This window comes from Alexandromys fortis, unplaced genomic scaffold (assembly GCF_014885135.2).
Source record: "Alexandromys fortis isolate MF-2015 unplaced genomic scaffold, M_Fortis_MF-2015_v1.1 scaffold_57, whole genome shotgun sequence".
In the NCBI taxonomy this organism is placed as follows: domain Eukaryota; kingdom Metazoa; phylum Chordata; class Mammalia; order Rodentia; family Cricetidae; genus Alexandromys; species Alexandromys fortis.
In genome coordinates this window covers 9472961-9497777 of record NW_026067941.1, presented here as the reverse complement: position 1 = coordinate 9497777, position 24817 = coordinate 9472961, and the positions used below count along the sequence as shown (strand labels likewise).

At 39.6% G+C, this 24817-nt stretch overlaps 1 protein-coding gene and 1 non-coding gene across 16 annotated transcripts in view; both read right to left on the bottom strand.

The window, feature by feature from the left end:
• Positions 1-24817, bottom strand: part of Mgam (maltase-glucoamylase) — a 240025-nt gene that overhangs the window by 176870 nt on the left and 38338 nt on the right. For all 15 annotated transcript variants that reach the window (XR_007592850.1, XM_050148095.1, XM_050148104.1 and 12 more), the window contains exons 12-26: positions 24687-24803; positions 23708-23821; positions 22781-22865; positions 16859-16976; positions 15288-15459; positions 14059-14175; positions 12950-13104; positions 11555-11639; positions 10756-10812; positions 10141-10265; positions 4996-5084; positions 4523-4572; positions 3971-4138; positions 1392-1541; positions 867-1067 (exon numbers count right to left, since the gene is read on the bottom strand). Coding sequence is in view for 14 of the 15 variants with exons in the window: in XM_050148095.1 (XP_050004052.1) it covers positions 867-1067; positions 1392-1541; positions 3971-4138; positions 4523-4572; positions 4996-5084; positions 10141-10265; positions 10756-10812; positions 11555-11639; positions 12950-13104; positions 14059-14175; positions 15288-15459; positions 16859-16976; positions 22781-22865; positions 23708-23821; positions 24687-24803 (1803 nt within the window). In the remaining variant the exon portion in view is untranslated. The remainder of the gene's footprint in view (positions 1-866; positions 1068-1391; positions 1542-3970; positions 4139-4522; positions 4573-4995; positions 5085-10140; positions 10266-10755; positions 10813-11554; positions 11640-12949; positions 13105-14058; positions 14176-15287; positions 15460-16858; positions 16977-22780; positions 22866-23707; positions 23822-24686; positions 24804-24817) is intronic.
• On the bottom strand, positions 22195-22301 carry LOC126505304 (U6 spliceosomal RNA). The gene has a single exon (XR_007592856.1). It is a non-coding gene; the product is annotated as a U6 spliceosomal RNA (small nuclear RNA).

Sequence of the window (24817 nt, the reverse complement as noted above, 5' to 3'; positions counted from 1 at the left end):
CCACTGTGCATTGTTAGTGAGTGTTAGCTGAGGCTGCACACCCGACCAACTCCACTTTGGTGAGGACACACAGAAAACATCACAGCAGAAGCCGAAAAACTGAAGTCCAGACTGAGCTGAGACTCTAAGGGGGGTCTAGGCAAAGCCAGTCTGCTCTGATCACTGCCTTGTGTTCTTCCAGCACCATGAGCGCTCACTGGACAGCAGCCTCTCTGTGGGATCCCAATACCACCATGGTGGAGGACAAACCCTTGTTTCAGGGCAGCTCCCAGTTTAATCAGGAAACAACAAAGAGGATAGCTAGTTCACCCCCCAGTTCCTTTGCTTAATTAAACCATGGAAAGAAAAGAAATCACTTTTTAATTTTTTTTTTAAATTATATTCCTACTCGTCTATTGTCAATCACAAATCTATTATCACTACCATCCATACACACACACGAAACCTAGGAACACGATGGTCATTCCTCAGGCATCTCCTTCTTGTAGCTAATATGAATGACCAAGATGGTCTCAAGGTCTCAAAAACATCTGCTATTCCCAGCCTCCCTTATTCTCCCTGGAGCAAACTCATCCACAGCTGCCCAACCTTCCTAATAGCCTCCGCTGCCCCCTCTTTATGTTTTGTTCTCCCAAACATTCTTTTAGACACATTGATTCTCTGGAATTCAAAAGTAGAGGTTTTGCTGCTCTACCAGTCATTTCATTGTTCTCTTCATGACAATGCTGTTCTAGAGTATTTTACTAAAAAAAGAAAAAGAAAAAAAAAGAAAAAAACTTGGTTTTGGAATGCTGTAACACACGATTGCAAAGGGCGATGGACCTGGAAAGGCCCCGCCTACACCTGACTGCACACACTGTGCTTACCTTAAACTGCAGCATGTCATTCTTGTGGTAGATCACTCGCACTTGCAGTTGATCCACAGGGGTAGAAGGGAAGGCATTTGTAAATGGAGAAGCCTTCAGGGAAATGTTGGCTGTGGCCTCATTTGTGCCATACTGAACATTGCTGACTGAGTACAGCTCATTGGCAAAGTAGCAATAAGGGACCCCAGAGGAGCTGGATTCCTGAAAAGAAAGTCAATATTCTACATCAGCAGAGATATGGAGTTACCAAATAGATGAGAAAAGTCAGTTTATATGGAGGAAGCCATCACTTCATTCACTCATGCCTATAACAGTTAAATTAAGCATGACTCTAAATTCCTCAAGTACAAACAACACAGTAAACACCCCCCCTCTTACCTTCTTCCCTCCTCAATTTAAGTCAGCCTCATCTAGAGCCTTTTTCCATAGATTTTAATAAATATGTGTATCCTGCTCTGGGCTAAAGACATTGTAGGTTGCATTTCAAGAGTTTCAAGTTACCATGAACGTCCTCAGCACACTCACCTCCCAGATGCAGCCACGGGCAATGCAGTTGGCCTCAGTAGCACCCTGCTCATCTGGATAGCAGTCTATCTTCTCCTGGTCCTCCATAAGGTCCCACTCCACTGTATATGCTTCTCCCAGCTCGAGACGGATATCTGTGATGGTGGCAACCTGAAGGAAAGCAAATTCATCCTCAGGACAAAGGTATTGTCAGATCTGAGCATTTTTATGTTAACTAAGTATAAATGTCACTCTTATGCTCTGCTTTTAACAATTTAAAGAATACATTACAGTTTTAATTATACAACTGTATGTATGGAGTAAGAGATTGCGGCAAAAAAAATCAGTATTCTATCAAAAACGTACTTATTACATCGCAGAAAGAGAAAGACCAAGAAAGACTATGATCACACTTTTTTAATCCCTTAACTAAACCATTTGACCCCTGTTCTTCTTGTCAGAAAGTGTGAAAATGTAGATAGATAGATAGATAGATAGATAGATAGATAGATAGATAGATAGATAGATGATAGATAGATAGATAGATAGATAGATAGATAGATAGATAGATAGATAGATAGATGATAGATAGTAAGTATCTGGAGCATTGTGTCACTTTCTAGGTGTCACCATCCTTTTCTCATTGTCATTCCAGTGGACACTGCCCTGGCTTTTTTGCCTCTCAATCTCCACCCTCCACTACCGACTCCAAGAAGGCCTTGATTCAAGGATCATTGTCAGGATCTTAGAGAACTGAATAATACTTCCTTCCTTATTTGGGTGCCAGAGATCCTCTCAAATGTGACAAATTTCTCTGACCCAAAACTGCTTCTTAATGTGAATGAGACCTTAGTCAGGCATGGAGTTAAGGACTAATAATGTAAACTTGGAGAGCATCACCAACACAAATGTTCCCTAGGAAAACAAGGCTCTTTCTGAACACACTACCAGCTGTCTTATTAATATGCAATATGATCTTCCTTTTTGATATTTTGGGTACAACTCTCAGATTCTTCTAATTATTATCTGAAATTTTAATGACTGTAGCTTATTCATAGCCAGGAAAGTAAATTTGTGTTCATTATGGGTCTGGGTTTCTTTTTTGCTAGAAGGGCCTGCCCAATCAGCTTAACTTTCTTTTTCTTGCTTATTTTGTTTCCTTTTTATCTCTTCTAGAATTAGGACATTGTGACTAATCCAAGCAGCCACTTCTACTCATTAGACATGACAGATCTTAGCTCTAATGAAGTTCAACCTCTTAATCAACTTTAGCAAGGTCTCAACTTTGAACATCTAATTACAGAAAAAACAAACTCCAATCTGTTTGCCATCTCAGACTTCTTGTCACATAAATCTGATGGATCCAGGCTTATTTCATGTGCATGTGTGTTTTGCCTGAATGTATATCTGTGCATTATGTGTGTAGCCAGAGAGGTCAGAAGTGGCATTGGTTCTGCTCGTATTGCAGTTACAGATGTTTGTGAGCCAACATGTATGTGCTAAGATTCAAATGTGGGTCCTCTGGAAGAGCAATCAGTGCTATTAACTGCTGAGCCATCTCTCAATCTCCACGAAACTCTGTTTTTCAAGGTCCTGTTCTATCCATGCTTTCTCCAAAGTTGATCTCAACTACTGCATTAAGCCTTGAGTATCAAATAAGACCAATGCAAAATATCTTGCCAATGTGGATTTACACTTCTTCATTCTTTCATATATTTTCATGTATGTGAATTGTTATTCCTCACCACTCTGATTCAAAGAATAAAGAGTTCTTTAACTATCTTATTTTCTATCAAGAACAAAGATTATTTTCATGAATGCATCTTCCAGCTGTCTTACACTTTGCCCCAGACACAACCAAGCACATTACTATTTATTTATAACTTCATAACACATGTTTATTCTATACACACTGTGATGACAAAAATATCATCAATAGGCCATTTAGTAGAATCATTTCCCTAATTCAAAAGATCCTAAAACTGTGCTGATTGAGCAGCTCCAATTCTATGAGGCTCCTCAGTATAAGTCCTGAGACCTGACTGGAAAATGTCCCTCACAGTGCGGAGTAAGAGGAATTGAATACAAATCTTATAGAAAGCCTGGATCTCATCACATCTCCCAGAATCCCACTTTCTAGTCATCATCTAAGTTAGTTAGCAACACCATCATCTTCATAAACTATTTCCTGCAAATGTATGTTAGAGTCATATACCCTTCTCAACAGAGCTTAACAATGGAAAGAAGCATTAAACAGTAAATTAAACAAAAGCAATTAAAATATTTTATTCATAAGCTCTCTATCTCTGCTTTCACCTTGGAGTATAAACCATCAACTTTCAGATCCCATCCGTCAGACCTTGTCCCCATATTCAGTTAAAGAAAACCAATCACTGAGAGGGAAGAAATAAGGATGGAAAAACTGGAGCCATGGTGCCTCAGACTGTCTCTACATTTTTACCTTCTTCTTCCATACTCCAACATCACTGTTGGGCCTCAGATGGCTCTTACTCTTCAACAACCCATGTAATCTTAGCAAGAAGTGATAATAAGTCACCATGGAGGTTCATGAAAGTCACCTTCCCAGGATGAATTCTTACCTTCAGGTTTGGATTGTAAGCGATTTGTGGAGACATTTGACTAAGGACACCATTCTGTTTCACTCTAACATTGTAAATTGCCTCTGTCCCAAAGATTTTAATTTCCTGGAATGCTAAGTTATTGGGATCCTTGTAGTTTGCACTTGAAATTGCCACATTCAATTGGTTCTGAAACACATCAAGTATAAAGATGAACAAATTATAAAAACACTTGGTTTCCCCAGCTCCTCCAGTCCCCATCCTAGACTACACACTCAACCTTCCCCAAAGTTCTAATATGTGCTAATGGGCACACAAATTTATTTTTATAATGCCAATGGAGAGCGATAAGGAAACAGAGAATTATCCTTTACAACAATATCTCATTTTCTTTTACTGTTAACACCTTGATCAATATAGCTGATGCAATTATTATGAATTAAGTCATAAATAGAATCTTCACCCACATAAATGCTGATATTTAAATAAATACAGTTAGATACACATAGCAGGACATATATAGTCATCTTCAGAAAAAAAGACACACACAATATTCATAAAATATGCACTCACTTGGGTGACAGAAAATTCACTGAAGAGGTAAATGTTGTTGGCCACAGTATCTGAAAAAAGAAAGAGATGTCAGCCTGGCCTGTACCCACAGAAGATGAGCTTCACCTCCTCTCCTAAAAACTGACTCCTCTTTCTTCTCATGACTGAAGAACACTGCAGTAGACCTGTCAATCACAACTTCTTCAGACAGTTTGGCTGCTTTCAGATCCTCACTAGTACAGACAAGGCCACAGTGGACAGGAGATGCCCAACATCCCTGTGACACATTGTTTCATTTCTTTTGATGGTGCAGACCCAGACAGGGGACTTGTGTGCTATATGATAGCTCTGTCAGCCAGAAGCAGATGGTTTCTCTGGGAGAATGCTCTAAGATGCCTGGTGATATCTCATGCACAGCTAAATGGCCAGCAGGGGTAAAGGGGCAGAGTCAGACACTCTAGCCTACCATGGCCACGCCCTCTCGCAGCACTCACCCTTTGACTCCCCATCATCCCAGAACAGCTCTCCTCTTGCTTCTTTGCTTTCATTCAGGGCAACGAGAAGACCAAGAGGGTTCTTCCGGCTGTGGGGAACAGAAGCACAAGACTAAAATCCTTAGGGCTCAAAGAATTTGCCAAACATTTGTATCCATTTTCAATCGGGAAAGGTTACTAGCAGCAGATGTTCTATTCTCCCTCTAATATAAGGGCAAGATTGTCATGCCTTTCTCTCTCTAGTACTCTGAAGATGAAAATACTCTAAAGCTTAACAATAAGTACACATGAAAGAGGTAGGAATGTGAGAGACAGAATCAACAGCTACAATAAATATATGGCTGACATCAGAGAAATGCAAATCAAAATAACTCTGAGACTCCATCTTATACCTGTCAGATTTTCCATGATCAAAAACACTGATAATAGCTTATGCCACAAAGGATGTAGGGTAAAGGAAACATTCTTCCATTGCTGGTGGGATTACAAACTTATACAGCAACTTTGGAAATCACTATGATGATTTCTCAGAAAATTGGAAACTAATCTACTTCAAGACCCAGCAATATCACTTTTGGGTATATACCCAAAGAATGTTCAGTCATACTACAAGGACATGTGCTCGACTATGTTCATAGCAGCATTATCCATAATAGCCAGAACCTGGAAACAACCTAGATGCCCCTCAACCAAAGCATGGATAAAGAAAATGTGATACATTTACACAATGGAATATTACTCAGTGGTAAAAAAAATAATAACATCATGAAATTTGCAAGTAAATCGATGGATCTAGACAAAACCATCCTGGAGTGAGGTAACCCAGATTCAGAAAGACAAATATAATATTTACTCACTCATAAGTGGCTTTTAGACGTAAAGCAAAGAAAAACAAGCCTACAGTCCACAACCCCAGATAACCTAGACAACAAAGAGAACCCTAAGAGAGACATATATGGAATATACATAGGAAGGTGAAAAAAAAAAGGTAAATTGGGAGTGTGGGGGGTCATGGGACAGGGTAAAGAGGAGAGGGGGAGATGGAAGGGGAGCAGAGAAAAATGTATAGAAATGTATAGTGCATACAGCTGATAAACACCTTTAGTAATGTGGCAGGATACAAGATCAACTGCAAAAAATCAGTTGCCTTCCTATACACTAAGGATAAGGAAGCAGAGAGGGAAATCAGAGAAGCATCACCTTTCACAATAGCCACAAATAGCATAAAATATCTTGGGGTAACTCTGACCAAGGAAGTGAAAGATCTATTTGACAAGAACTTTAAGGCATTGAAGAAAGAAATTGAAGAGGATACCAGAAAATGGAAGGATCTCCCTTGCTCTTGGATTGGGAGGATCAACATAGTAAAAATGGCAATTCTACCAAAAGCAATCTATAGATTCAATGCAATTCCCATCAAAATTCTTCACAGATCTGGAGAAGACAACAATCAACTTTATATGAAAAAAAAAAAAAAAACCAGGATAGCCAAAACAATCTTATACAATAAAGGATCATCTGGAGGCATTACCATCCCTGACTTCAAACTCTATTACAGAGTTACAGTATTGAAAACAGCTTGGTTTTGGCATAAAAACAGAGAAGTCGACCAATTGAATCGAATATAAGACCCTGATTTTAACCCACAAACCTATGAACACCTGATTTTCGATAAAGGAACTAAAAATATACAATGGAAAAAAGAGAGCATCTTCAACAAATTGTGCTGGCAAAACTGGATGTCAATCTGTAGAAGAATGAAAATAGATCCATATCTATCACCATGCACAAAACTCAAGTCCAAATGGATTAAAGAACTCAATATCAGTCTGAACACACTGAACCTGATAGAAGAGAAAGTGGGAAGTACTCTACAACACGTGGGCACAGGAGACCACTTCCTACTTATAACCCCAGCAGCACAGACATTAAGGGCCTCATTGAATAAATGGGACCTCCTGATACTGAGAAGCTTCTGTAAAGCAAAGGACACTGTCACTAAGACAAAAAGGCAACCCACTGACTGGGAGAAGATCTTCACCAACCCCGCAACTGACAAAGGTCTGATCTCCAAAATATATAAAGAACTCAAGAAACTAGACCGTAAAAGGCTAATCAACCCAATTATAAAATGGGGCATGGAGCTGAACAGAGAATTCTCAACAGAAGAAGTTCAAATGGCCAAAAGACACTTAAGGTCATGCTCAAATTCCTTAGCAATCAGGGAAATGCAAATCAAGACAACTTTAAGATACCATCTTACACCTGTCAGAATGGCTAAAATCAAAAACACCAATGATAGCCTTTGCTGGAGAGGTTGTGGAGAAACGGGAACACTCATCCATTGCTGGTGGGAATGCAAACTTGTGCAACCACTCTGGAAAGCAGTGTGGTGGTTTCTCAGGAAATTCAGGATCAACCTACCCCTGAACCCAGCAATACCACTCTTGGGAATATACCCAAGAGAGGCCCTATCATACAACAAAAGTATATGCTCAACTATGTTCATAGCAGCATTGTTTGTAATAGCCAGAACCTGGAAACAACCTAGATGCCCTTCAATGGAAGAATGGATGAAGAAAGTATGGAATATATACATATTAGAGTACTACTCAGCAGTAAAAAACAATGACTTTTTGAAGTTTGCAGGCAAATGGATGGAAATAGAAAACACTATCCTGAGTGAGGTAAGCCAGACCCAAAAAAAGGAACATGGGATGTACTCACTTATATTTGGTTTCTAGCCAGAAATAAAGGACATTGAGCCTATAATTTGTGATCCTAAAGAAGCTAAATAAGAAGGTGAACCCAAAGAAAAACATATAGGCATCCTCCTGAATATTAACCTTCATCAGGCAATGAAAGGAGACAGAGACAGAGACCCACATTGGAGCACCGGACAGAAATCTCAAGGTCCAAATCAGGAGCAGAAGGAGAGAGAGCATGAGCAAGGAACTCAGGACCGCGAGGGGTGCACCCACACACTGAGACAATGGGGATTTTCTATTGGGAACTCACCAAGGCAAGCTGGCCTGGGTCTGAAAAAGCTTGGGATAAAATCGGACTTTCTGAACATAGCGGACAATGAGGACTACTGAGAACTCAAGAACAATGGCAATGGGTTTTTGTTCCTACTGTACGTACTGGCTTTGTGGGAGCCTAGGCAGTTTGGATGCTCACCTTACTATACCTGGATGGAGGTGGGTGGTCCTTGGACTTCCCACAGGTCAGGGAACCCTGATTGCTCTTTGGGCTGATGAGGGAGGGGAACTTGATGGGGGGAGGGGGAGGAAAATGGGAGGCGGTGGCGGGAAGGAGGCAGAAATCTTTAATAAATAAAAAATGTATAGTGCAATAAAAACAACTTAAAAACTGTGGCTGAAAGTATCATTTTGAAAGCAGATTAAGAGGGAGAACTCTTCCGCAATAGTGCTATGGCTAGGTGTTTGGAGTCCATACCCTGAGAAGTGTCAAGCACTAGGAAAAAGACACAGTTTCTGAGAAAACAAAAATATACAGTAGGGTCATATAGAGAATGGCCAATTTCCTTATTTGATGACTTGTCATTTTGTCTTGAGAGAAAAGCATATATATCATCAGGAATTAGGAAGTGGTAACCATCACTCTGCTGGAAGAGTTGGAGATAATATCTGAGTTTAGCTGTGAGAAAGTAGCTGGACATGGAGAGTGGATGTAGCTTGGTGATAAAGCGTTTTCCAAATACGCATAGTCTTTTGCAAAGGGTACCACATAAGAAGCCTAAATGCATTAAGACAGGTGATGCAGGAGAACAAGAATAACAACCTTTGTCCAGGGCAGGCCTGAGCGCTGAAGGTGCCCCAGCAAAACCACTGCTCAAGGCAATGGTAAGCCAGGCTGTACTGTTTCTAAACATGGAGGCAAGATTTCAAGCAGGGCAGCAACAGGTCAGCACGCTCATTTTAGGAAGGTAAGGTGTGTCCAAAACAGACTGATGGCGAGCAAATAGAGAAGGAGAAAACAGGAGTCTTTGTATTTACCTTTAAAAATGTCAGTAATTTGAAATTTTCAGATAATAAGTGGATTTCAATGGAAAACACAGCTTTATAGAACTCTAAGAACTCCCAGGATATTAAAATCTATAATCTAATACTTTCTGGGACACGTGACAGAAATACGCACCTCTTCAGAGGAGTGCACATGGAGTCTACAACTGGAGTCAATGACATGTGAGAAAAAAATCTAAGACATTGGTGGGTGGCTGTGTGTGTGTTGTACAATTTGAAACAATTTTAAAAATTAAATATACTTTGATCATATTCTCACTCAAGTCCTTCCAGATCCTCCCCCACCACTCACTCAACTTTAAATTCTTTCTCAAAAACAAACAAAAACCCAATACAGCTACAAAATCTCCCCCAAATCAAAAAATAAATAAATAAAGCCACTACCACCCCCTCCAAAGAAGAAACACCAAGCTGTAACCAAATAAACACACACACAACAACAACAACAACAACAACCTGGAGTCCATCATAGGTTAGTCAACTACTCCTGAACATGAGACCTGTCTTGCTGTCCTGAAGTGGTTGATATACCAGCATCACTCTACTGAAAAAAATTGTTTTTCCCTCTCCCAGCAGGTGTATGTAACAGTTTAGTTCCTAACCTTGACCTAGCAGCTGGGTTTTCCTTAGTCACAAAAAGGCAACAGCTCTGTGGGAGGGATGGAAGCAAGGATGAAGGCTGGAAGAGGTGAAGGTTATAATGAGAATTCGTGAGTCAAGAGCAGAGAGCCACTGACAGACACACAGGACAAAGGAGGGAGGAAAACATGTGACCAGGCTTGCCCAGCATAGTCGTCCCCAGACATGAGGCTTTCAGTGAGAAAGCTAAGCATGCACCGGGAAACCAGCAAAGCTGAGAATTCTTGCTGTCAGCATGTTCTGACACGTTCAGAGAGTTGGGGAGGGAGTAGATTAAAATCTCTCAAAGCAGTCAGGGTGCAGCTCTAGGTCATAAACTTCTAGAGGAAAGGTCAAGTGAAGCTCAAGGGGATGTCCCCCACTCTGGCATCTTTCCCACCCACAGTCTGCTCGATAGACCATCGCAGGAACGCTCCCCTTTGTCAGCCATGCACCCGCTTAAAGACATCCCATGCTCTACCTGGATGTTGTGGTTGTGCTTGGCTGTTGTGTGGGGAAGATGTAGCCTCCTCGAAGGTGAAGTCCAATTTTATCTCCAGGAAGTTCCATCTCAACGCTTTGCTTTCTCCAAGTCAGTTGCGCCCCCTGAGGCAGGTAGATAAATCACACACATCAGCCTCATAGTCTGTGAACTTCCAGGGCCCACATAATGCTGAGTTCTCCACAGGGCTACCTCTTTTCCATATAGCTGAACTTCTCTCTACCCAGACAATCCAACAAAAGGAGCTCAAACTGTAGGTCAGCTCAGCGTTTGTAAAGCAGTTTTGCCATGCCAAGCCTGTTTGATGGACATTTTGTGAGCTGACACTTCTAATTTTTGGCCGAACTCGAATCACCCATGAGACTCTCTAACGCTTGCTCATGAGAAGCCCTTTGAGTCTTTACCTTATTACTGAACAAAGTGCATGTGTGTTATGTTCCAAGCTTGTTCTACCCGGACTGTGCTGTGAAGTTATAGAAAACACTACAGAGATACTCTTTTGTGCAGGAATGGGAGTGCTCAGCTCCAGAGGGGCACCTCCTCTACGCAGCTGCACCTGTAGTGGTGAGTTTAAGAAAAGTTCCAGCTACTTACGGTCTCATAGTCATACCAGACGGCATCAGGTACATAGGCTTTCACTTTTACTGCACCCTAAAATTAAATTTAAAAAATATTATTCTCATGACTCAGCCTCTGAGAACATGAAATAGATGTCTTAGCATAGGAGACTTCCCAGATGTATTCAGAGAAGGTAGGTGAAGTGTCATTTTCCCTGTTGTTCAACTATGCCTTTCTCCTAGGACAGATAGGAAAACTATAGCCTGGCAATCTGGGGCTGGAGAATCACAAAGAGCAGGGATTATAATTAGAAATAATAAAAAGGATGATGAAATACACTGGGGGGGCAATTCCAGATTTCTGTGAATTATCTCATTGAGTTATCTCTGTAGCTCATACACTAGATGCTGTTATGCTTCCCACCTCTGAAGTTGGGAAGCCTATGCAATAACTCTCCTAAATCAGCCTTCTCACCTAGCCAGCAAAGATCATCAACCCTGATCACTTTGACTCTAGAGAGAGTGCTGATCTCTGTTTCATCCTAGTTCCACATCTCAGAGCAATAATAGTCGGCTATAATGACCTGATGAGCCAGAGGCTCATTCCCAAATCACAGGGACCAGTTTGTGCTTTTACACTGGTTGAGAAGTTGTTTATAAAAAGAGGCCTCTAAAGAAGAAAACATAAATCAGACATGTTACTACAAAATGTCCCTGGATACCCTTCCCTATTGGCCCAACCGCAGATTTTTGCAATAGAGGGGAGAGAAGATTTGGGGAGGAATGAGCAGGAACAGAAGCAGAGGCTGCCTGCCTGCCTCTGTGAGAACACTTGCCTCATCCAGAACAGGAGTGATGAGGAGTCCTGGTCCCCACAGAAACTGCTGGTGTATGCCCCAAGTATTGCTGTCTTCATAGAACCTAGAGAGCAAAGAGATAGGTCAGAGAGAAGTAGACCAGTACTCCTGGAATCTCTCCCAAGTCTAACCAAAGCATACAGGCTGTCTGGAAAACACCCAGTCACTGTAGGATACCTACTCTACCCCACCTCCTTCCTTCTCGTGTAGATATGTGTCCCTACCATATGTAGCTTCCTGCTCTTCCCCCAGGTGACAGAGAAGTTTCTATTTCGATATCTATGCTAGGCTGACTTTACTCTTGTTTGTTGTATCTCCCTTTGGGAGATAAATAAAATAACCTACAAATTTTATGACTTTAGCTTATTGTCATGGAAAATCTGGGGCTGGTCCTAGTGGCACAATGCTGGCAATCTCAGATATGTGGATATCAGAAAAATTGTCACTTCAAGTCCTGCCTGAGCTCTAGGGAAAACTCCAGGCCCACTCAAGAGAGTTCACAGATCCTGTCTTAAAATAAAATGTGTTGGCACATGCCTATAATCCCAGCACTTGGGAGGCAGTGAGAGGAGAACCTCTGTGAGTTCAAGGCCCACCTGGTCTACAAAGCAGGTTCCAAGACAGCCAGGCCTACACAGAGTTAATCCTGTCATGAAAGAACCAAAAAGAGTACAGAAGAACTGGCTATTAGGCTTAGTGGTAGAGTACTTGTGGACCATGCTCAAAGCTTGAGGTTCACTTTTCAGTCTCAGCCTGTCCCACAGCACAGCAAAAAGAAAGAATCGCACCAGATCAAAACCATACCAAAAAACATAAAATGTTTAAGTTTTTCTACTTTATGATATCTACTTTTAAACAAGTGATTCCAGGAGGTGAAATTTTTACCCCGGAAGTGATTAAGAGTGCATATACGTGTCTAAGGTTCTCATCGGCCATACGTGAGAGTCAGCAACATCTTAACAAGCAAAGGTTCCCAAGAAACTGCATCCTGAGCTACATCAGAGATGCAAGTGGCTGGCAAATAAGAGGAATGGGGTTTTAAGGATCACTTATGAGATTCTTGCTCGTTTTCAAGCTGTGGACACATTCCTAGAGACTCAACAGAGTCCTAGCATCATGGTACACACACATAGTACAGAGAGAACATCAAAGACTTATCAGACGTTTAAAATTAAGCTATAGAGAAGGGAGGGGTAGGTAAGTGGTAGATTCCTTGCCCAGTATATGGAAAGCCCTGGGGTTGATCTACAGCACACATGTGTGTGCACACACACCTGAAAATCTTGCTTGGATGACTTTATATTTTACTCTGCTATTATCTCCTACTAGTCAACATCACCAAGTGTGCATTAACAGAACGTTGGGAGGACTTACTCATGCACAAGAGGCCTAGCTACGGTGTCTCCCCGGCTGTGCGCACGGTAAAAAAGAGTGTACAGGTAAGGCAGCAGAGTGTACCGGATGTTAAGGTAGTGCCTAGATGAAGTCAACAGCAAGGAATTGTCTCCAAAAGAGGCAGGATCCTGGTCCTAAAAAGAAAGAAAGGTTTGCCGTTGTGGGTTCACTATGGAATAGCTGTGCATACCCAGAATGACCTCAGATGCCTTGCAGCATAGCCCAGGGTTTCATGAGACATGATGGGGGGGGGGGGCCTTGGTTGCACGTGGCCTGAGGGTAGCACGGCTGGAGGGTAGAACCATGGCATTGAGCTACTTGCCATGCAACTTACAACTTAGCCTGCCTTGTTCATTTAGAACGGCCCCATTGAGAGATTATCTTACATAATACAAACCTCACAGAGTCCCATAATTTCCATTTTTATTTTGAGATTCCTGAGATTTCTATTTTTGTTTTAGTGTTGTGATCGTCGTCAGCTTCCCAGCATCTAACCTTCTAGTGCACAGCACCTCCCTCCAGCTGCCTTGGGAAGGAAAGACTTCCTGCTTGGTGCTGCTGTGTGACCCCTGGAAGTCTTCTACATAGCATGGAGTCTATCTGCACTTCTCAATTAGGGATTTTTAAAGTGACATTTGCTAGGTAACTCAGGCAAGGTATGTATCTCCTGATCCTCCTGCTTGTGCCTCCCCAAAAAGCTGTGTGACCATATCCAGGTAGAATACTGAATTCTAAACTGTTTGCTTAAATAACAAGCTGTGCATCCTAATCAGAGTGACTCTTAATGTTATTATTTAAACATTCAGAATCTGAACCCAAGGAAGCCATCCACAAAAATGCTCACAAAAATGAGCAACACACACACACACACACATACACATATCAATGGCGACAATAAGTGAGAGACTGAGACATTGAGACATTTTATTATCAACAGGTCACTCACTGTTAATGGCAAACAGATCCCAAATCAGCATACATGAAGTATATTATGAAGCTGGCTCAGCAGATTTTATGGCGGGGATACAAACAGATCCAGTCCTAATGCACGGCCAGTGTACATTGATTATACTTCCCAGTTGACTTACCTTATAGCCCTGGCCATTGTGATTCCGGGAAAATGGATAAAACGCCCCCAGTTGCATCCAGCGCCTGCAGAGCTCCTCAGAGGTGTCCTCGGCGAAGCCACATATATCAGCCCCGACCTGTAATACGTGGACAGCATGTTTATCAGACTTCTTCCACCCTTCCTAACCGAACCTTGTTCACATCTTCTACCCAGAAGGCTAACGTGGCCTGGTCAAATCAGCAGAGCCTGTGTCCACACCACTGCTAGATGGCTCCTTTCCTGCCATAACCTCTTCATCTTGTTAAACTGAGCACTGTAACATTTTATGGACAGTAGCTGGCAATAACAGTAATATTATACCACATGTGTTTCTAAAACCCGCTCTGATCATACCACTCACTTCACCAAACTCCCCACGGCTTCCTCTCTAGCCCTCCTACCAGCCCTTGAAACCTGGTTCTGATCTACCCTTCCAGACAACCTCCCGCTCCAGTTTCACCCCGATCTCAGGGGCCCATCTGTCACCCTCTTCGTGCTCCTTTTGCTTGTGTTATTACGTGGTCTTAAAATGAGCTTTTCCCCTCATTATCCAGTTTACACAGTTCGACTTAAGCACCACCTTTCCTAAATATGAGGCTTTTGATTTATTTTACCCTATTCTCTCTTATACCAAATTAATAAAGTTTTTTTTTCTCAGAATCTGTCCTAATGATTAACATGTACAGCTCTATGGATGTTTATCCAAATAATCATTGCCATAATTATTTGTTTACTTTTACATCTCCGTATTTTGTTACTATGTGCCATTCATGCTTAATTTAGCACCTTGAACACAGGAAGAGCTCAGTGAATGTGCCTGTTGAATTTGACTAAGTAATGCAAAGCCCATCTAGTGATATAGGGCTATTTCTTCACCTGGGAACTAGCTACATAGATGGGTTTTACGTATGCATGCATGGGAACTAGCTACTTAGGTGCACTCCATGCATGTATGCATCTGACGTAGACTGGAGGATTGGTACAGTCTTGTACATTACGCATTAAGACTATTTCAGAAGCTATCAGGGTTGCACTTTCTATTCCCATCCGGCCGTTCAGACAGTGATGCTATGGTATCAGGGCCACGGTGATGGTGATGAAGAATGGACATAAAGCTTAGGCCACGACAGGATTTATACTATAGAAACTTATCAGCAGAAAGCTTCATGGGGACTGAGAGTCATACGAGAGCTTGGGACAGAGACTCACCATTGGGATACCGAAAAGGCTGAACTCAAGCATGCCTGGAATGGACCACTGAAGGTCCTTCCAGGTGGCAGTATTGTCTCCTAACCAGTGGGCTGCAAACTTGCCAGACCCTGCAAAGGTAGACCGCGTGAGGATGAAGCTTCTCTTGTCTGGGAACACGGTCTTCACAGCTCTAGGAAGGGACAGATATTGAGAAATCAGTGGGGAGCTCAGCTAGTCTCAGAATAACAATACCAAGAATACAAAACACAAACGCCTCATTCCTCTCCACTCCTTTTCTCCAAAATGGGTTAGAGGTGCTGTTTAGAAGCAGTTTGGACCACGACACTCATTCATGTTTTGCTTAGCTTGGTTTATATACATATCATTAGCCTCTTAATTTCCAACAACTTCAAAATCAACCTTGTAAAGGTTGAAAACTAGAGGTGTAAGAATTTTATTAAAAAAAAAGAGCGAAACTTATCAGAAATAAGGGTATATTAGTCATTCTCTCACAGGACCTCAGAGACAAAACCAAAGTGGACTTCACAGTGCTACTTTTGAAAGTTTTATGCAGAAAAAGATGTGGGTAATAATTTCACAAGAAAAATGCTTTAACATTAAATATAAATTTGTGTACTTTTGAAATTAACTACATTAAATTATTTTAAGTTAAAGGTCTGTATGTGAACACATAAGTAAAAAAAAAATTAATAAATCTGCAGGGCTGGATTTGTCGTTCAGTGGCAGAGCACTTGCCTAGCAGGGAAAGCCCCGGGTTCATCTCCTCCACTGAAGAAACATTTACTGTGGAACTTTCCCATTTCTTTCAAAATGACTGAAATTATACCTGCTACTTTGCTAATCAGTGAATGTGTTCTGGGGCTAGTTTCTTGCTGTCACTGTTCTAGCAATAACAAATTATCAGTACATTTTCGTCATTATAGAATTTAATTTCAGGCAAAGGTGAAGTAGAAGGCTTTTGGGTGTAACCTAAAACCCTAATGCCCGTGGATGTGTACAAGCTACTTAACCCTCTATATCCTTTATTTTTACACTCTGTAGAAAGATAAAATGTAGAAGGAGAAGGGCCTTTTAGATATTTTTTGGATACATTTCTCAACAGTTTTCTTTGATTTTTCTATTTATTCGTTTGTTATTTCATTTTTATATATTCAGCAAATACTTACTAGATTTCTTATTCTCTACATATAAGTTTCTTAATTCACTCAGTAATGATGACCTTGTTTTTTAAATATTTGTGTCAGCTTTAAGTGTATGTATGTGTGTACCTGTACACATTGGGTGTGTGCACATTAAGTGCAGGTGCTAGAGAGGACCAAAAGAGGGTGTCGGATTCCCTGGAACTATAGTTACAGGCAGTTGTGAGTCACCCAACATGGGTGCAGGGAACCAAATTCGGGTCCTCTAGGGCAGCAGTACATGTTCTTAACTTCTAAGCCATCTGCCCAGGACCTCCCTTCCCCAAGTTTACATTTTATTTCAACTTTTCACAAATACTATATGTGAGTCGCTAGGCTACTTTCAGATCCATAATTTAATGACACATAAGTTTATAATAATGGACTCACTCTGCTGTGGCAATAGCCATGGAGTAGCCGTACAGATTGTGGACATCATAGTGCTTGCCCCAGTGCTGAGTTGCATCCATGCAGAGAGTCACAGAGAACAACTTCCCATCCAGGATCTCTGCAATAACAATAGCAAATTACCCATCAGGGAAAACCTTACATGCCAATTTCTTACTTCCTAACTTCCACGCAACCTGCAAAAATGGCTGCACTGTAGCCATCCTGAAAACAAACATGCTGTGTTCTTTTTGCCAAAAGACCATCTAGTTGATGCAGTTTTTCTGTTACAAAAAATACATTGTGTCACGCACACACTCCTGATTCTCAGAGGCAGAGTAGACTATAGTTCAGCTAAAATTTCAATCAGAATTTTCCAAAGCAATTGGCTCAAACTACAAAACATTGAATTAAAGTGTAATTTAACTTCTGACTTTTTTTTCTCTTGATCATATATTGCAGAGTGATTTCTAGTCTTAGTTTCAGTCATTTATTCTCTGCTCCTACTGTACCACTGTGGTTCCCACAGAAATGAACTGTGTATTCTGTTTATTAAAATAATTTCTTGGTAATTTATTTACTTCTGACCTATTTTTAAATTCATTCTACATGTTAATACCAGATTAATACTTCTAAAACCAGTTGACAGTCCTACAACCTTCTATCAAAACTATAAATAGCTTCTATCACAGAAGGAATTAAGTGATGACTGTTTGGCCTCTCATCAAATCTCTTCAACATTTGATTCTGACCTACATCTGCCTCAAGTCCCTAATTTGCCCTCAGACTGAAGTGACCATGATGAGTGTTATAATCCTACTTTTGTTCCTTCCTTTTTTTTTCAGTTTCTTTATATGGCAGATTACATTGACAGATTTTTGTATGTTGAATCACCCCTCTATCTCTAAGATGAAGCTGATTCAATCATGGTGGATGATTCTGATGTGTTCTTGGATTCAGTTTGCCAGTATTTTATTGAGTATTTTTGCATCAATGTTCATGAGTGTGATTGGTCTGTAATGTCTTTCTGTGGTTTGGGTATCAGGGTAATTGTAGCCTCATAAAAGGAGTTTGGCAATGTTTCTTCTTCTTCTACTGTGTGGAACCATTTGAGGAGTATTGATATTAGTTCTCTGAGAATCTCGTAGAATTCTGCACTGAAACCATCTAGCCCTGGGCTTCTTCTTCTTTTTTTTTTTTTTTTGGAAGACTTTTGATAGCAGTTTCTGTTTCTTTAGCAGTTATAGGTCTATTTAATTTGTTTACCTGGTCTTGATTTAATTTCAGTAAGTGATATTTATCAAGAAAATTGGGCATTTCCTTTAAATTTTCCAATTTGTGGAGTACAGGCCTAAAACATGACCTAACAATTCTGTGGATTTTCTCTGTTTCTGTTGCTATGTCCCTCTTTTTTATTTCCGATTTTGTTAATTTGGATATTCTCTCTGTGTCTTTTGACTAGTTTGGGTAAAGGTTTGTCTATTTTGTTGATTTTCTTGAAAAAAAAAAACAACTCTTTGTCTCATTGATTCTCTGTATTGTTTTCTTTGTTTCTATTTTGTTGATTTCAGCTCTAAATTTGATTATTTCCATTTAGTCCTGTTGGATGAGTTTGCTTCTTTTTATTCTAGAGTTTTCAGGTGTTCTGTTAACTCACTAGTGTGGGATTTTTTTTCAGCTTCTTTATGTAGGCATTTAGTGCTATGAACTTCCTCTTAACACTGCTTTCATTGTGTCCCATAATACTGGGTATGTTTTATTGAATTTTAGTAAGTCTTTAATTTCTCCTTTATTTCTTCTTTGACCCATTGATTATTCGGGTGAGTATTGTTTAATTTCTATGTGTTTATGGGCTTTCTGAAATTAGTGTTGCTGTTGAATTATAACTTTAATTCATGGTGATCTGAATCATGATGGGTTATGGTGTGCGATTCCCCTCTGTATGCTGTGATTATCATTAATGAATAAAGAAACTACTTTGTATCTATAACAAGGCATAATGAGCTATGTGTGGAAAATTAAACTGAATGCTGGGAGGAAAAAGGCAGAGTCAGGGAGAAGATATGGAGCCACCAAAGACAGACACAACCTCGTGGCGATGCACAGATTAATGGAGATGGGTTAAATTAAGATGTAAGAGTTAGCCAATAAAAAGCTAGAGTTAATGGGCCAAGCAGTGATTTAAATAATATGGTTTCTGTGTGATTATTTCAGGTCTGAGCTGCCAGGCAGCCGGGAAACAAGCAAACAGCCTGTTACAACAAATTGACACCCAGATGACCAATTAAAATCCACTTAAAAACCTGAGAGAGCTTGACAAGGAATTCTAGACACAAAAATACCCAGTTTAACACAGCTTCTTGCTGGTTGCTGGCAGTGTGCCACAGCTCCTTTAAGAAAGGTTTTCCAGATTCAGCAATAACAGAAAAAAAAGCCACATTTTCAAAAACAGCAGCTTCCTGGGCCATGCTGCCAGCACGAACTCTGGCTCTTTCAGGAGACCGAGTATTTAAATGGGATTTGTAAGTAAGCAGTGTGTTACAAACTACTTAATGGCTCTATATAGACCCACTGCATACTTGTAACTAGGGTGGTGAACGTGGCTCAGAGGCAGTGAACAGACCTCCTTCACCATATTGGACTGGGCAGAGCAAGCAGATAGTGCCATAAATACAGTAGCAATTACTGCAGCTTAGATTCTTAAGACACACTTCTGGTGAGAAAATAATTTCAGATATATAATAAAGACAAATAAAGATGAAAAAGACCTGTAAATGAGACACAGTGTGTTTTAAAAAAATGTATGTGGGCTTCGGAGAGAAAGAAGAAACAGAGTATAGAGAGTTATAAAATGAAGTAAATGGTTTATAAAAAATAAAAGAAAGTCTTTAAAGAGACAGAGAACAGACAACCATAGATTAAAAGGAGTAAAGAAAAATAAGTCACATAAAAATGGAAAAATCACAGTCTGGATTAGGAATATTATTGTGTTGTCTTTGAATTTTTTGACTGTGAAGGAGCTAAATAACCAACATATATACTTTAAAGATATCTTGACTTTAGAATTTGAGTCTAAGGATATATTACTTTGGAAAAGAGGTTCTTCTTTTGTTTCCACAGAGGATAAGAACCTGTGGAATACTTCTAGACTAGTGTGGTTTGATGGACCAAACCCCCTGAAAGGTCATCTTGAACACCCCTCAAAAATTACTTTTCCCAATAAACGGCAGGAAGCAGAATGAAGAGAACTACACCAATATCCCTAAATGATTGCTTATAAATGTTTGTTTACATTTAAAGGGGGATATGCTGTAGAGATTTGCATTGGTATGGATCTTGGTCTATTGATACAAATTTAAGGTCAATTTTGTTATATTTGTATTTCTACTCTTGATTAAGGTATTGTGTTTGTGTAACTCATTTTAAAATGTAATGTATAACTACAAAATATAGGTTAATAGATATAACAGTCTGTAATAGTCAAGCTTCTATTCATGTTAGTTAGGTTTTCTAGATATATAGAAAGATATATTTCAATTAGGCATTTTTCAAACCTTTCAAAGACCTACAGAATATGGTATCTAAATGTTTTAAGAATTTATAACTTTTCATGACAATGAGACACATATGTTCCTGGCAGCACCATTTATTTTAAGAGGAAGATAGGTATCGAAGAGACTCCATATGGAGTTTGCTAGCCATTTGGGCAAGAAACTGCTCTTGCATGGACTGCTTTATGGTATGCTGTGTGAACTTGATATGAAAGAGCCACAGAAAAATGACTGCTGAGGTTGCCTAAAGAAGGTAAAACAGTCCTTCAGGGTTCCTGCTTCATGGAAGAGTCTGCCAGACATTCTGCAGGACACAGAAGAAAGTGACTGGTAAACTGCCAATATATGTTTGGAACTGTTTGAAATTTTCTGCTTCATGGAAAAGTCTGCCAGATACTTTAGGCCTATAGGCTGAAGATGGATGCCCCAACAGTACAGAAGAACCTTGGGGGACTGTCCAGGCAGCAAGATGACTCTGTTAATTCTAGAGTTTTGGAAGTTGCTAATGATGCACTTCCTGTTTACTTAGGTAATATTATATCCTTTTGGAGTCTTTGATAGAGTTGAAGAATTTATAGTTATAGTTTTCCTTAGTTATGATAAAAGATAAAGTAGATATATATATAATATAACTGTAATTATTGTTTGATAATTGTTTTGTTATATATAATTTTACTATTTTAAAGTTAAAAACCTTCCTTTTTATTTAAACAGAAAAGGGGATGTGATATGGGATTCCTCTCTGTATGTATGCTATGATTACAATTAATGAATAAAGAAACTGCTTTGGAGTTATAGCAGGGCAATATTTGGCTAGGTGAGGAAAAGTAAACTCTCTGGGAGTTTACTGGGAGAAAGAATGTGGAGTCAGAGAGAAACCATGGAGCAACCAGAAACAGACATGCTGAAAATTTGCTGGTAGGCCACAACCTCGTGGTGGTGCACAGATTAATGGATATAGGTTAAATTAATATGTAAGAGTTAGCCAATAAAAAGATAGAGCCAATGGGCCAAGCAGTGATTTAAATAACATGGTTTCTGTGTGATTATTTCAGGTCTGAGCTGCCAGGCAGCCAGGAAACAAAACAAGTGGCCAATTACAACAGGCTTATTCCATTTTTTTTTTTTTTTTGTATCAGGTGAGGTTTGCTTTGTTACCTAGTATGCAGTCAATTTTTGAGAAAGTCCCATGAGGTGCTGAGAAGGAAGTTTACTCCTTTATGTTTAGATGGAATGTTCTATAGATGTCTGTTAAGTCCACTGGAGTCATAACATGTTAGTTCCCTCATTTCTCTGTTAAGTTTCTGTCTGACAGACCTGTCCAGTGGTGAGAGTGGGGTGTTGAAGTCTCCCACTATTAGTGTATGGGGTTTAATGTGTGATTTAAGCTTTAGTAGTCTTTCTTTTACATATGATGGTGCCCTTGTATTTGGGTCATAGATGTTCAGTATTGAGAATTTCCTATTGATGGATTTTTCCTGTGACTAATATGAAAAGTTCTTCTTTGTCTCTTTTGATTGATTTTGTTTGAAGTCTATTTCGTTAGATATTAGGATAGCTACAGCAGCTTGTTTCTTAAGTCCATTAATAGGAAAATTTTTCCCAACCCTTTACTCTGAGGTGATGTCTGTCTTTGAGGTCAAGGTGTTTTACTCACATGCAGCAGAAGGATGGATTCCGTTTTCATATCCCATCTGTTAGTCTGTGTCTTTTTACACGTGAATTGAGTTCATTTATACTAAAGGATATTAATGGCCAGTGATTGCTAGTTCCTGTCATTTTAGTTTTAAAAATATGGAATGCTTCACAAATTTGCATGTCTTCCTTGCGCAGGGGCCATGATAATCTTCTCTGTATAGTTCCAACTTTAGTATATATGTTGCCAAAGCAAGCACTCAAACAACAATTAATACTGTGGTTCCATAACCATATCCTCAGAGCTTGAGGTTCATTTGACTATGTGACTTATGCCCTTCCTTTAATTTGTGCTCATTACCAGATGATTGCCTCACTTGAAGGCCAAGACTACCCATCTGTTCTCTCTTGTAAGCTCTAGGGAGGTTCACCTAGAAAGTGACACTTGCTAATCACTAACCTCTAGATTCTATACATCATATATGTTTTGGAATTTCCCCCACAAGAGCATTGACTGGTCATAGAAGAACTAGATTACCCACTGAGAACTTATGACTCTTCAGAGACTGTGAACAATGTATTGAGTTTCTTTCCTAGTTTTCTTTATGTAGTATCCACATTCCTTTCCCTGTGAACATTATGCGCAGACTCACTTGTCCAATGGTTCAGAAATATCCTTGTAAATTTAAAATATCACATACACCTTGCCACATCAATTAGGTTGACCATAATGACTTACTTGGTGTGAATGGGGGATAATTGAGGTTGTTTATGGCACATCCTGACAAGGAACCATCAACAAAGTTGGCGACCTCATTCATATCCTGCCAGACAGAGAGCAAATCTATTAGGCAGAGTAGCATGCCATGTTTTCATAATGATGGTATTTTTTGTTTCTTAGAATCAGATACATTTTTCTATGTATTTCTTTAAAGAATGGATATGGTAGAAATACATGTTCCTCTCTTTTCTACTCACTACAAATTTCACAAAGTAAGTTCTTAGAATTGCTTTAAAATGATGTGTGTTTATAATCACTAAAGTAAACAATTCCCAGATACATTATCAAAAATGTTCTGTTTTATTGCTGTCATATATTTAACCTATAGTTTTATGTGCCTAAATATTACCTACATATAGGCATAGGCACCTATAAAAATATATATGAATAGATAGTGAAGGGAGACTATGTATCCATGTGCCAGGGCTGTAAACTTGAAGGTCTGGAAGGGGAAATAGAAAAACAGTAATTGTAAACATCTTTCGTTGATATCATTTTACAGAATTTTTGCTGTCATTCTTTTAGCTGATTGTATTATTTGAATTTTCTACAGTTCTTTTATAAATAGAAAATTTTCTACTGTAAGTCTAAATTTTATTTAAAGGCATCTGAGTTACATTCATATTCATTTGATGTTTTATGAGACATTGCTCCTTAATACAGCCAGAAAGGTATTTTATACCTGGGCATCTTGGTTCTGATGAATCTGTCATCATGCCTAAATAAAAGAGCCTCAAACTGACAATGGAACAATCTGTGTACTTTATAACAATATAAGGAATATGTGACACTTGTCTTTATTTCCTTTCTCTGCTCTATGGTTCAAAGACATAGTCAGAGATACACACTGTGAATGTCTGTATAAGTAAAAGTGTTGCCACTCACAATCCAAATTCCGTCAAACTTCACTTCTTTGTGGAACAGCTCAATTTCATTTGTCCACCACACAGCACAGCTGGGATTGGTGTAATCAGGAAACACAGTTGTTCCAGGCCAGACCTGTGGGGGGACAAAAAGGAAGGGAATGTAGAAGTAACAAAGAACTTTATGTAGAAATTCCTAATATGATCATCGAGACAGAGGAAGAAGGCACAAGTCTTCTCAGTGGAGAGTAAATCACTCGGAACATGGAGACTCGATTACTCTCGATGGAAATGAAAAGCCACCTGAGAAAATTAATCTTAAAAATGTTGATTGACTATTTAAATGAATTGCCAATCTTCAATTCTGGTTCACATTTCCATGTTGCTTCTTCTACTAAAGTCTGAAAATGGAGATACATTTTGTACAAATTTAAACTGATCCATTACAATCTGTAGATTCTAACATTACTTTAACATATCTTTCTAAGATTTTCTCTATTCTTTATCTGTCCAATTCCCTCAGATTCTATATACTGAAGGGTTACAGAGGATATTCAAAGTTAAACAGAAGATAATACCTTCATGAAAAGCAAGACAACGAAATATTTTAGGGGGAAAAAGTGGTAAGTGTATTATTCATTGATGAGAAACTAAGTCAAGAGTGGCATGACCCATTTCAATTGTATTTCCGTAGTAGGCAATAACTAGTGCCACTTTCCAAGCAGTGCCAGTAGAGCAATGTGAGACATATTTTTGGAGTGTCATGAGGGGACAGAGTAAGGAAGTGGACACCTAGAGAGTGAGCTGCCATTTAATGGGATGTGGCTGGGAAAAGCAAACAAGAGCTGGGGTAGATGGTAGGATTTGGGTATGAAAAGACAAAGAAAAGTTTATCCTCAGATTGTCCAAGTCCTTTGAAGATGTACCAGAAAACCACACGTTTATCTACACACACTCACCACCCAACCAAAGCCAGAGCCACAGCTTCTCCATTAAATTACCTGTCCAATAATTGGGTTTACACCATCAGAGCTATTCACCCAGATTTTCATTGTGGAACCCCTGTCATATGGGCCATAGGGATTACTTGGGAGGGAGTTATTGGAAATTGCTGGATCCTAAGAAAATGGAA